The sequence below is a fragment of the Numenius arquata genome, chromosome 3 (assembly GCF_964106895.1).
Source record: "Numenius arquata chromosome 3, bNumArq3.hap1.1, whole genome shotgun sequence".
NCBI lineage: Eukaryota > Metazoa > Chordata > Aves > Charadriiformes > Scolopacidae > Numenius > Numenius arquata.
In genome coordinates this window covers 49,718,226-49,731,432 of record NC_133578.1, presented here as the reverse complement: position 1 = coordinate 49,731,432, position 13,207 = coordinate 49,718,226, and the positions used below count along the sequence as shown (strand labels likewise).

At 43.3% G+C, this 13,207-nt stretch overlaps 1 protein-coding gene across 1 annotated transcript in view; it reads left to right on the top strand.

Moving 5' to 3' along the window:
* CNGB3 (cyclic nucleotide gated channel subunit beta 3) overlaps positions 1 to 10,784 on the top strand; it is a 69,022-nt gene extending 58,238 nt beyond the window's left edge. Inside the window, exons 16-18 of the mRNA XM_074145292.1 lie at positions 4,966 to 5,112; positions 9,198 to 9,378; positions 10,545 to 10,784. Coding sequence (XP_074001393.1) covers positions 4,966 to 5,112; positions 9,198 to 9,378; positions 10,545 to 10,784 — 568 coding nt within the window. The remainder of the gene's footprint in view (positions 1 to 4,965; positions 5,113 to 9,197; positions 9,379 to 10,544) is intronic.
* Positions 10,785 to 13,207: the final 2,423 nt, after the last annotated feature.

Below are 13,207 nucleotides of genomic sequence, written 5' to 3'. Positions count from 1 at the left end.
TAGGGATTAAGTTGCCAAAAATCAGGCGTCCCCATTTGAAAATGTATTTTTTTAAGAGCATACAAAACAAGAAGGCGGCTGACAGACCAGATTTTTGGGTGTGAGCTTGTCTGGATGAGAAAATTTTTCTCAGGTAGTTACAAATGTTTTTTATATTCTCCATGTGGTTGCTACGCAAAATCCATTAATTCTTATGTGCTATGTTCCCCAATTAGACAACCAAGTGCTAGATTTTAGGCGCTGCATCCCCTGCTGAGGTTGGCCGGAGGAAAAGTAATAAAATACACGTGCTGCTGCGTGTGATAAAGTGGATTCTTGATTTCTTCCAGCTGCCTTCCTGTTATTGTTAATCCTCTTGCTGGTAGCTTTAATCTGCCTTTTGAAAAGCGGTAATCAGCTCTGTGCCAGGTTTACATTTATCTTTCACTTGTGTCTCCCTTTGTGGTAGGGGAAATATTCCCCTTTATCCAGTGATGCGCGTATAGAACATGCCTAGACCTCAAGTGGAGAACACCCGATATAACCCATAGATACAGACTGTTTTCATTGAGTGGGAAAGTGAAATTGTATCAGTTCTTTGAGAGAAGGGGATTTGAAACATATTTCTCTGCGTGACAAGATAATACCTGAGCAAAGCCTCAGAAAAAAAAAAATATATATATATAAAAATGCTGTATTGTAAGTTGTGTGGAAAGGCTGAGAATGCACCAGCTTTCAGTAAGGGCTGGATACTGAAAAGATTAAAGGAAAAACTACAGCAGCCCAGATATGTAACACACACAGAAGTTTCAATTATTTATTAGTCTTGCATTCGCAGCGAGGACTTGGATTTTTTAAACTGAGAAATGCTAATACTTGGTTTAAAAATAAGGCAAGGATTTTCAAACTTTTGATCTAATACAGGTGAGCACTTGTTTCCGTGTGAGAAGTACACAACAGCCTTTAAAGATTCTTTTCTCAATACTTGTTACTCTTCACGTAATTGCCAATATGGCCAGTAAAACCCTCAGGAATGCCATAATTCCGCACTTCTAGTCTTTTTTTATTCATCATTGACCTACTGCAGCAGCATACCTGTTCTGACACATAATCTGCATATAAATGTCAGGCAGAGGATAAACCCCAGGAGAAAATACACAGAAAGTGGCAGGCATCTCCCAAATTGAAGAAAAGCGAAGACATGAAGCACTAAGCGTATCAGCAGAGATTTACCCTCTTCCTTGCGGCAAAGTGTTAGAAAATAATGAGTTTGTATAGCACCTGCCTATACAAGTTTTGTCAAGGTCTTCTGAATGCTGTATAGGAGAGGCAAATGAAAAAAAATATTCTTTAATGGATGAAATACTGCTTCGTTTAGCACATCCAAGTTTTCCCCTCAGTATTCGTGGCGGGGTTATCACCTGATATCAGACTGATTTCCTTCCCATTTCTGATGCAAGATTCGTTTAAAGAAATATGTCAGCTTCATTCCGAGTGGTTTAACTATATGATATATGAGACAAATGCTATTTAATCTCACTCTGTTCAAAATGTATGTAAATGATGCTCAAAAAGTCTCTGAGGGCAAAGGAGTTGAAGGAAACAAAAAAATGTTTACTTCAAAAAATTCCCCGAAATTATAGTAGAAGGCCAATGCAAGACAAATGTTCAAGCAAGTCCTTTGCCAATTTCATCCCTGAAAATTATTACAGAAACAGATTAAATAATAGGAGTTGCCTTCCAATTAACATCTTACCCTCATTACTACTTTTCTGGATAGATAATATCAGTTTGGGGAAGCAATCTCAGAATCGGAGGCAAACAGATTGGTGCCTTAACGAGAGCCTGCCTGCACAGACAATTGAGAAAGAGAGAAATTCAGCTGTAACACAACACTTCATTAGCCCAGAGAAATGTACACTTTAAGCCAGATGTCCTCAGTCATCCATTTACTGATATTTCCCTAGAACAATTTCCTATTAGAAAACGGTAATTCTGGAAAAGTTGAAACATTTCTCCTTTATATGTAAATTTTTGACAGGAAGATCTCTAAATGTTTGGTCTCAGCTTTAGCGTTTCAGCTGGTTTGTAACCTTAACTTTTATTTTTTAAAAAAAAAAAATCAAAACTAAATGGAGCTCTTAGCTTTGTGAAAGACTACACTTTCCACTTTGGCCCGGGATTTCTCACGAAGTAGCAGCTGCTGCTTTTCAATGAGCTCTGCCCTTTGGTGTTTGACATCCTGCTCAGAAGCAAGGTCCAGACCTGTTTCCCTTGCCTGACTTTCCCAGTTCTCCCCATATGCCAGTAGCTGCTGAGCTGAGCTGCCACAACCCTGCGCGTTCAGCTGATATACACGCCATTCCCTGGATCGATTTCCCAATTTCAATGACCAGCAGCTTCCTACAGAGATCAGCTATTAAAAAAAAAAAAAAAACAAAAAGATAAGCCGAGTCATCACTTTGACAATTTTATTCCTCTAAATTAAATTTGCTAGCGTAAGAACTCAAAAGTTATCATAGAATCATAGAATGGTTAGAGTTGGAAGGGACCTTAAAGATCATCGAGTTCCAACCCCCCTGCCATGGGCAGGGACACCTCCCACTAGAGCAGGTTGATCAAAGCCCCATCCAGCCTGGCCTTGAACACCTCCAGGGATGGGGCATCCACAACTTCCCTGGGCAACCTGTTCCAGTGCCTCACCACCCTCACAGGAAAGAATTTCCTCCTAATATCCGATCTAAATCTCCCCTCTTCCAATTTAAAACCATTACCCCTTGTCCTGTCACTACACTTCCTGACAAAGAGTCCCTCTCCGGCTCTCCTGTAGGCTCCCTTCAGATATTGGAAGGCTGCTATGAGGTGTCCCCGGAGCCTTCTCTTCTCCAGGCTGAACAACCCCAGCTCTCTCAGCCTGTCTTCATAGGGGAGGTGCTCCATCCCTTATCTTCTTATACTAATATTACAGCATTTCAGGCTAACAACTGGAGTAAAAATGAAAGAGGGGAAAAAAAAGCAAGTTTCATTATTAATATAGATATTACAGTATCAAGAACCACTGCAAGGCAAATGTAATTAGTTTTAAAAAATTGGTCTCTCGTGTAACTCTTAGCACACTAGCCAAAACAGATTCAGTCATGAATTCCATAATGCTGTCCTTAGTCATCCTGTTGGAGCAAGGACTGCCTTACTTGGAAAATTCACCTCGCATCATCACCATAATGAAAAAGCTGATCACTTTAGTCCTCGTCTGCCTTGATAAAATGAGCTTTCTCTTAGGAAAGCCAGAGAATGATTGTTCAATGACTTGTTGACAAGTGATTCATCAGAACTCAAAAGCCGTTTGCAATTCTCTTTAGCTGATTTTCTTACTGTGCAAATAGTTTTATTGTATCTGAGGAATTGTACAGAATTGTTTAAAAAGAAGATGATATACCACATTTTCAGCTTGAGTTCACATATTGATTGCTGTCTTGGGTTGGGATGCAGAAAAATGGTGTGTGTGTCTGAAAAAATAGCCTTGCACACAGAGTGGCACAGGTCTTATGCTATCCTTTATACATCAAATATAATGTTTCGGGTGATCTAATATTTATAAATATGTTCAATACATATATTTAATATGTCCCTTCCAACTCTAACCATTCTATGATTCTATGATTGAAACAAATCTTTATATATCCATGATTAATATTTTGGATACATATTAATTCGTGTTTTATGGGTTCCAGAATATCCTTTATTAATACCTTCTAAATTTAGAGATTACTAAATATTCTCTAAAAATATTAACTCACTGGGAAATATTTAAGGGACAGATTTTTAGGGTGGATCTCCTTGAATACAGTGATAAAGCAGTTTTAGCACTAAGAACAAAATGCAACTTCTCTTAAAGCAAGATGACCAATTGAATTTTTATTTGTACAACATCTAATTTTTATGTGGATATCCTTCCCACGGCCAACTGCCGCTTGCTCAACTTGTCTAATGCCTTACTTTCAAAACAAAATAGCCTCCTTTTTTTCTGGCAGACACATTTGTAACTGTCAGCTCAAAAGACCTTCCTAATCCATATCATTCAGCTTGCCAACATTCAAACACGAGATGTGGTATGTGAGAAAACTGAAAACCAGAGTCCCACAGAAGTTATTCACTCGGGAAAATTAAATTTCTTGGAGAATCATTCATTCATTGCAAATATTTTTTTCAATAATAACGGACTTGTGCTGCTCTACTTCTGATGTAAATCATTTTCAACAATAAAATGGAGGAAATGCCAAGTTCACATGAGGACTAAGACAAATGCAGTCCTTGTGTCTCACGGGAGAAATGTCTTTATCCAGCAAGACCTTTCACAGTCCTTAGCATCTACATACTCCTGAGCAGCAGTGACAATTTGCCTGCCTAAGGCAAGAAGATATTTATAATCCCAACTGCAAAGGGCCTTTGCAAACCATCAGATAGAACAGTGGGGTACATAAGTGAGCTTCACGATGACTTTCACAGAATCACAGAATCTTCTTGGTTGGAAGGGACCTTTGAGATCATTGAGTCCAATCACAAAAAAAAAAAAAAACCAACAAAAACCCACACACCAAAAAAACAAAACAAACACCAAAAACAAACAAAAAAACCACACAAACCAAACGCCCACAACCACACCCCACCCAGGAACAGACACAAACCAACAATCTCGGGCACTAGAGCATGCCCTGAAGTGCCATGTCTACACGTTTCTTAAATACCTCCAGGGATGGCGACTCCACCACCTCCCTGGGCAGGCTGTTCCAGTGCCTGACCACCCTCTCAGGAAAGTAATTCTTCCTAATACCTAACCTAAACCTCCCCTGCCCCAACTTCAGACCATTTCCTCTGGTCCTGTCATTATTTACTTAGGAGATAAGATAGACTTTGAGAACCTTCGGCAAAGAGACTCCTCATTAGGGCAAGTAACGATGTGACTGACGATGTTTATTTTCATTCCAGCCTGTTAGCTGCCGGTGGAGGAAATCGAAGGACTGCCAACGTGGTGGCTCATGGTTTTGCCAACCTTTTCATTTTGGACAAGAAAACACTCAACGAAATCTTGGTGCACTATCCCGACTCAGAAAAACTTCTTATGAAGAAAGCAAAGTATGTCCTGACAACGGTTTTTAAATCACATTATTTAGCTGAAGAACGGACAGTTGTAGATTCTGGACCAGCTTGTGTTCCTTTCTTGGAAGAGTAACAGATGTAAACACATTTGCTTTTAGAGGTCAAATTTACCCAGTAGTATTTAGTGGAAGCCATGGCCTTGGCAGGGATTCCGAGGTTTGTGGAAATGTGGTAAGTAGAATGAAGCCCTGAAGGTAGTTGCTTTCTCCATTGTATTGAAGGTAACAAAACAAATAGGAGACAGAGATGCATATCAGGACTCCTTACATAGTCAAGGAAGAAACTGCAGGACAGATGTCAGTTAAGGATTAGCTTTTCAAAGATGCAACCAAACACCTGCAGTTAATTCTAGAGAGACACGCTTCAATGCACCCGCATCCAAAATCTCAAGCGGTTAGGACTGGATTTAAAGTAAGGCCTGACAAGATGGAAGTACACGGATCTGAGAGGTGTGTATTTTGTTCAGAGGGATTCTGAAACGGGATTTCAAACCCCAAACTTCTTTTCCTCTGGCTTTGGCTGTAGCTTGCCAGGATCACCATTCCCCTAGCTTTTAAAGGGAAAAATACGGGCAGAGTTTGTCATAAAATTGTGACAAAACGAGTACCTTACTACCTTGCAAGAGATTCAAATACATGAAACAGTTTGTCGTCATTAGTGTACTTCAGCACTCTTACTGTTCTCAGCTGTTGCCTTGCATTGGTATCAAAGGTTGGAAGGTTGCTCCCAGATTTGAAATTCCACCAGCGAAGACTAAACATAGCACAGGAGTGACATTTTCTTTAGTGGAAGTGCTAGCAGATGGTTGCATTCAGCATGTTTCAACAGCCCTGGTTATCAAGTGACAGCAGCTTGAGAATCATCATGTCCCTGAGGAACAAGTAACCTAGACACAGAATGGGCTGATTGCCCACTTTTCAAAACCAGCATCAACAGGTTGAAAGGTGGAACAAATCCACTGACTGGTGGTCCCCAGCATTCACCCTACCTGTCTTGTCTTCAGCTTCTTTCTGAAGAGTTGTATGACCATCATTACTTGTTATACCTGTCTCTCTATCCTGCACTACTGCCTTCTGCTTTCTTGCCCACCCTAATCATTTCATAGATTCATAGATTGGTCCAGGCTGGAAGGGACCTCCAAAGGTCATCGTCCGACCTCCCCGCAGTCAGCAGGGACACCCCCAACTAGACCAGGTTGCCCAGGGCCTCGTCGAGCTTCACCTTGAATATCTCAAGGGAAGGGGCCTCAACCACCTCCCTGGGCAACCTGTTCCAGTGTTGCACCACCCTCAGAATAAAGAACTTGTTCCTAATATCCAATCTAAATCTCCCCTTCTCCAACTTAAAACCATTGCCCCTCGTCCTGTCACTGCAGGCCTTTGTAAACAGACCCTCCCCAGCCTTCCTGTAGGCCCCCCTTCAGGTACTGGAAGGCCACTATTAGATCTCGCTGGAGCCTCCTCTTCTCCAGGCTGAACCATCCCAGCTCCCTCAGCCTGTCCTCATAGGAGAGGTGCTCCAGCCCCCTGATCATTTTGGTGGCCCTCCTCTGGACCCGCTCCATCAAGTCCATGTCCTTCCTATATTGAGGGCTCCAGACCTGCACACAGTACTCCAGGTGAGGTCTCACCAGAGCAGAGTAAAGTGGCAGAATCACCTCTAGATATCAAACTAAATACAGGATATCCTGTTTAATTTTGAAGATGTGCAGTACCTGCCCTGTGCTGGAGGCCATGTATTCTGCTCACCTCTCTAGGCATCCACTAATTCTTCAAAAATTCCTGTGTCCTACGCACGGTCAGCCACGTCTCTAGAAAAACAAAGAACCAACAGGTGATTTTAGCACCATTTTGATAAAGATTGCAGTTATGTTCAGTTTTGGAATCAAGTTATCAGTTGCTCTGCCCTGGAAGGTTTATGTTAGAGTCCTCTGTGGGATTGCATTGGTCATCCTGCACCTTTAAAGGGCTCCTTGAAATAAACTCAAAGGAGTTATTCAAGCAAGAAATTTGTTCTTACGTCACATGCCTGATGGTCACTATATGGTCTTTACGTAATAAACCCATGCAAGCTGCTGAAGTGCACTTTTAAATAAAACTTAAAAAAAAGTTAAATCTTCACTTCTGAAATTCCCCAAATTATAAAAGATAAAACACTGGAGAAAATTATAATATTATGGAACTTACTGTACTTCAGTCTGCAAGTATTGTACTCATTCATAAAAAGCCTTAAGTCAGGGCTTTTGCAAGGATATAAAAGTTGCCTCCAAAACTCTACAGTAACTTAATAGAAACGGAAAGTATGGGAACCCTCTGCTTTTCGCTGGTTCCATCTGTCTTGGAACTGTCACCTAATCCTTCCCTCGTCATTCATTCTCACTTCTTGTTGTTACGGTCGCAAATCAGTACAGCTATGGAAGGGTGTGAAAATCTAGTCCGCCACAGGATTGGCAGTAATTTTTATACCTTCAGAGTATCTTCTTCTACAGAAGAAGACCAAAAATAAGTACCACTGTCTAACCTGACCTATGAGAGATGAGCCATGCTGAGTTAGTTTGGTAAACTATTACTTACAAGCATCAGCTGGTCTCCAAATTGAGCACTAAATACTCTCGGAATTTCCATCCAGAAGGCCAGGTAAGAGACTTCCACCTTCAGTCTGAGGCATCCGTCCCCCTCCACGCTACTTCTCACCTTATAAAACACTCATCTGCCTTGCGACACCTTACTTGGAGCCTGCACTTGTTGTTCTCCAGGATATAGGTAAACAATTGGCTGCTCGTGGCTTGGACAGGTGTACTCTTTGCTGGGTGAAAAACTGGCTGGTTGGCTGGGCCCAAAGAGGTGTGGTGAATGGAGTTAAATCCAGGTGGTGGCTGGTCACGAGTGGTGTTCCCCAGGGCTCAGTGTTGGGGCTAATTCTGTTTAATAACTTTATCAACAACCCAGACAAAGGGATCGAGCGCACCCTCAGTAAGTTTGCAGAGGACACCAAGTTGGGCAGGGGTGCTGATCTGCTTGAGGGTAGAAAGGCTTTGCAGAGGGATCTGGACAGGCTGGATGGATAGGCCGAGGCCAATGGCACGAGGTTCAACAAGGCCAAGTGCCGGGTCCTGCCCTTGGGTCACACCAACCCCATGCAGCACTATGGACTTGTGGAAGAGTGGCTGGAGCTGCCTGGCAGAAAAGGGACCTGGGGGTGTTGGTCAACTGTGAGCTAAATATGGACCAGCAGTGTGCCGAGGTGGCCAAAAACCAGCATCCTGGTTTGTTTTAGAAACAGTGTGGCCAGCAGGACTGGGGAAGTGATTCTACCTTCGACTCCACACTGGTGAGGACCCACCTCTGAGTGCTGTGTTCAGCTCTGGGCCCCTCACTACAAGAAAGACATTGAGGTGCTGGAGCAGGTCCAGAGAAGGGCAACGAAGCTGGTGAATGGTCTAGAGAACAAGTCTTATGAGGAACAGCTGAAGGAACTAGGGTTCTTCAGCCTGGAGAAAAGGAAGCTGAGGAGAGACCTTATTTCTCTCTACAACTACCTGAAAGGAGGTTGTAGCAAGGCGGATGTCGGTCTCTTCTCCCAAGTAATAGGTGATAGGACAAGGGGAAATGGCACCAGTGGCACCAGGGGAGGTTTAAGATGGATATTAGGAAAAATTTCTTCACCGTAAGGGTTATCAAACATTGGAACAGGCTGCCTGGGGAACCAGTTGAGTCGCCATCCCTGGTGGTATTTGAAAGCTGTGTAGATGTGGTGCTGAGGGACACAGTCTAGCGGTAGGCTTGGAAGTGCTAGGTTTATGGTTGGACTTGATGATCTTAAAGCTGCTTTCCAACTTAAAGGATTCTATGGTTCTAACTCCAAATTAGAACAGTAGCCTCCAACCCTACCAAAGCCTAGGCTGAAACCCTTACCTCTGCCAGCTTTGCTCTTGCTGGGAGAAAAGAAAATCACTGGAAAAGTTGCTGGATTTTCATCCATGAATGCGATATTTTAGCTTTGCAGGAACTTTGTTCAGTTTCACAGCCCTGAGGCGTGTTCTTATTCCTTCTGTTCTCCAGGGTGCTGCTGAAGGAGAAGGGGAAACCTGCTCCAGGACCACCAGTGCAACAACCACGGGGCTTGGCCGGTCTATTTGGGCAGAAACAGGAAACTCCAAAATTGTTTAAAGCGATGCTTGGAGGTAAAGGAAGAGAAGGCCTTGCTAAGCTGCTGCAGCTGAAGAGAGAACAAGACATTCAGGTAATGCCAGAGAAAACAGAGTAGATAATTCCAGGAGCTGAAGAGGGAAACGGGAAAGACACTGGGAGGGCCTGGGCAAACAGAGTAGGTGAAAATGTAGCCTTACTGCAATCAACAGCAAAAACTCCCAGTAGCTGAGCTATAATCACTCTGCCTAATCTCTGTCAACACTAATTCTAAAACTTGGCTCCAATCTTCCTGGACCTGGACTCTACGTAGAGCAAAGAAAACAAAAGCAAAGAAAAAAACAAGGGTAAAAAAGCAAGGAAACAAAAATCCTGAAAGAAAGTATAAAATAGACTTTACAAAGGGCATCTTATCTTCTAATTTTATGTAAACAACAGTAAATACAGAAATATCCTGACATAGCAATCTGGTCCAGCTGACTCAAGCCCACGGTGAACTTTCCAGTTCAAAGTCAGATCTTTGGTTATCACAAATCCTGAAGAAAAAATTTAAAGTTTAGCCCACGCAGCTAAAACTGATTAGATCTCTCATATATTGAACTTATGAGAAAACTGTTATTTCAGCTGATGAAAAATAATTCCCACGTTATACTCTGTTCTGAGAACTGTTAACGTTAATAAGAACCTGCTCAGTTCTACGTATTTACCCAAAGGTGGCAGAATTCTTTTCTGTCTTTATAGCTGAACTGGCAGTGGTTTTATTTATTTTTTTAAGTTATTATTTAACTTTGGTTACACAAATGACTGCAACGCTATGATTGGAGCAGAAACATCGCTCAATTTAATGTGCATTTGTGAACTTAACAGCAAATAGGCTGGGCCAAGGAACTGGGGCCCCGGGCAATATGTCAAGATCTACATAACACTTTTTCTTTCTGAACTAGTGGCAGTACATAAGGGAAGGCAAGACCTAAGAAGGGTTGTGTGCCCCAAACCGTGCCCGTTTCTTCCTGCTGTATTAATAAGAAGCAGATACCATCCCCTACCCACAAGCTCTCCTAGGTTTTATGTTGACATTCTGGTTCTGAAATTGCATTTTTCATTTAGAAACTGATTTGCAGCATCTGATTACAGATTTACATCCGTTGCATACCCTTAATCACAGTATCCATGCTGTGCCTTTCCACTGCGTATACAGAATAGAACAACCTCCTGAATTTCCTCTGCGGCATGGGAGAACATTTAACTTCTTGTTTCTAGGAAACTCAAGCTGAAGAAGAGAATAAGCCTGAACCAGAGAAGAAACCTGCGGAGCCCGCGGCCTCATCTGCACCCCCTGCACAAAAGGAAGAGCCGAATGCAGATGCCAAGCCTAACCCACCTGCAGTTATGCACAGAGGAACCTCTAATGAGTCTCTGATCATTAGTATGTCTCCATCCCCCAGAGCAGGAGAAGGGGAGATCCTTAAAGTTGAAGCTAAAGAGAAAAAAAAGAAATAGATGGTGCTTTGGGCTGTGGCCTCAGCTATTGTCTTGCTGAATTCAGAGGACTAGTGTGACCCTGCTTTTGGGTACAAACAATTAAAAGTAGAGACTACTCCAGAGAAGAATCTACCCCAGCTCCTATCTTCTCATCCTCCGCTCCTGAGACAACCGAACAAATTATTTATATACTAACCTCTTAACCTTGAGCCTGAGGAGAGAACTTCTGGCATAATAGGAATTAGAGCTCAGACCGTATTTCAGGACCACTTGGTTTTTTGCTTGATCCATGCTCCCCCTTATCTCTTATTCTGTCCTGTTCCTGCTTCTCTTCTTCCCTCTCCTGTTTGTCCTCGCTTTCTTATTGCTGTTCCTGTTGCTCAGTTTGCTCTTAATTCTCGTGAGTGTTCTTTTCTATTTTCTTTTCTGGTTTTCCATAGTTATCCTTTTTCTTGTTACTGCCCTACTGTTGCTGAGGTTACTTACGTTTCTCTCCATCCTCCTCTCTCCTCCCCTGATACTTCTAATCAGTGACTTGCTTTTGTGACTGGAGTGGCTCAGTGCAGAGAGCTGTGACGCTGCGCGTTGCGATGTTTTAGCTTGGGACAGTGGGCTACGAAACAAAACCATTGTCAAAAGATAAAACCACAGAATACACAACGGGGACGCAGATTGCAGAATTATTGCCGGCCGTTTGAAGGCACGAGCACCCGCTCCAGTTGTCTTTGGTGAATAAACATGGCAAAGAATTAGCTATTGCCCCCCCACCCCCAGGAGTAACCTTTAACTTTGGGTTGGTGCTTTACACGTTCGACCTTCTCCAGGGGCTGGGCATTAATAACGCTCTCTGAAGAGCAAGCAGTTGATACTGGCTAACTTTTCAACGAGTCTTGGTATCTAAACTAGCCACCTCAAAAGTAAAGGCTATTTTACAAAAACAGGATTTACACTTTCAGGCATAATTCCAACCAACGGTCCAGTTGTTCACCTCCATTGTAGACCTTGATGGATGGTGCAAAGAGAGCTCCGTGTCTTACCAGGGCTGAGCTACGTGGTAGCTCTGAAGTAAACCACAGCACCGCAGCTGAGAGGGACAGAGCTGTTGAACAAGGAGCTCCCACACTATTAACCTTCTGCACTGACTTGTCACAGAAAGGGATCATAGAATCATAGAATCATCTAGATTGGAAGGGACCTTCAAGATCATCTAGTCCAACCATCAACCTAACTCTGATAAAAAACTATCACTAAACCGTGTCCCCCAGCACCATGTCAACCCGTCTGTTGAATACCTCCAGGGATGGTGCCTCAACTACTGCCCTGGGCAGCCCATTCCAATGCTTGATAACCCTTTCAGTGTAAAAATTTTTCCTAACATCCAACCTGAACCTCCCCTGGTGCAACTTGAGGCCGTTTCCTCTTGTCCCATCACCTGTGACTTGGGAGAAGAGACTGACCCCCACCTCTCTATACCCTCTTTTCAGGGAGTTGTAGAGAGCGAGAAGGTCCCCCCTCAGCCTCCTTTTCTCGAGGCTGAACATCCCCAGCTCCCTCAGCCTCTCCTCACAAGACTTGTGCTCCAGACCCCTCACCAGCTCCGTTGCCCTTCTCTGGACCCGCTCCAGCACCTCAATGTCTTTTTTTTTGTGGTGAGGGGCCCAAAACTGGACACAGCCCTCGAGGTGGGGCCTCACCAGTGCCCAGTACAGGGGGACGATCACCTCCCGAGTCCTACTCGCCACACTGTTCCTGACACAGGCCAGGATGGTGTTGGCCTCCTTGGCCACCTGGGCACACTGCTGGCTCACATTCAGCCGATGCAGGGATGCGATATTAAACCAAAAGCTGAAGCTGTGTTTTAAGCTTAATTATCAATTACTTTTTTTCTTTTCCACGGGTTTGTGTCTCCTCTCTCTCCCCATCCACTTTCAGTCCCCACTGGATGAACAGTTTTGGGAACTGAAACCATTACGCAGAGGCCAAGCCAAGAAATCGTAAGGGCAGGCTTCACAGCTCCTCAGCTGACCAGCCGACCAAGGAAGGCACCACGCCAAAAGCAAACAATTCACTTTGCAGGCTCTATATGGCGCTGAGGGCTCTGCGCTACCGAGGCCTGTTCTTTAAAGCCTTGGAACTTCTCTAATCACAGGCAAAGCTGGCAGCCCAGTCCGAATCACTGGGAGCTTTGCCTGAGTAAAAGCAGATGATTGAATTCCATACGTTGCATATTCCATACATCCTCTGACACGACCAAAACCCCAATCTCTTTCAAAAAGAAAGTTCTGTCGTATTAGCAGTGAGGTCAAGGTTCAACTGCTACATGGGAAGAACCATCTTTATTTGTATGTTATTTGATATGCAAGAAAACAGGATACCACAGTAGAGGTAGAAAATGGTAAGATGCATCATGAAGAATTATTCATCTATTAAATGTCCAGGGA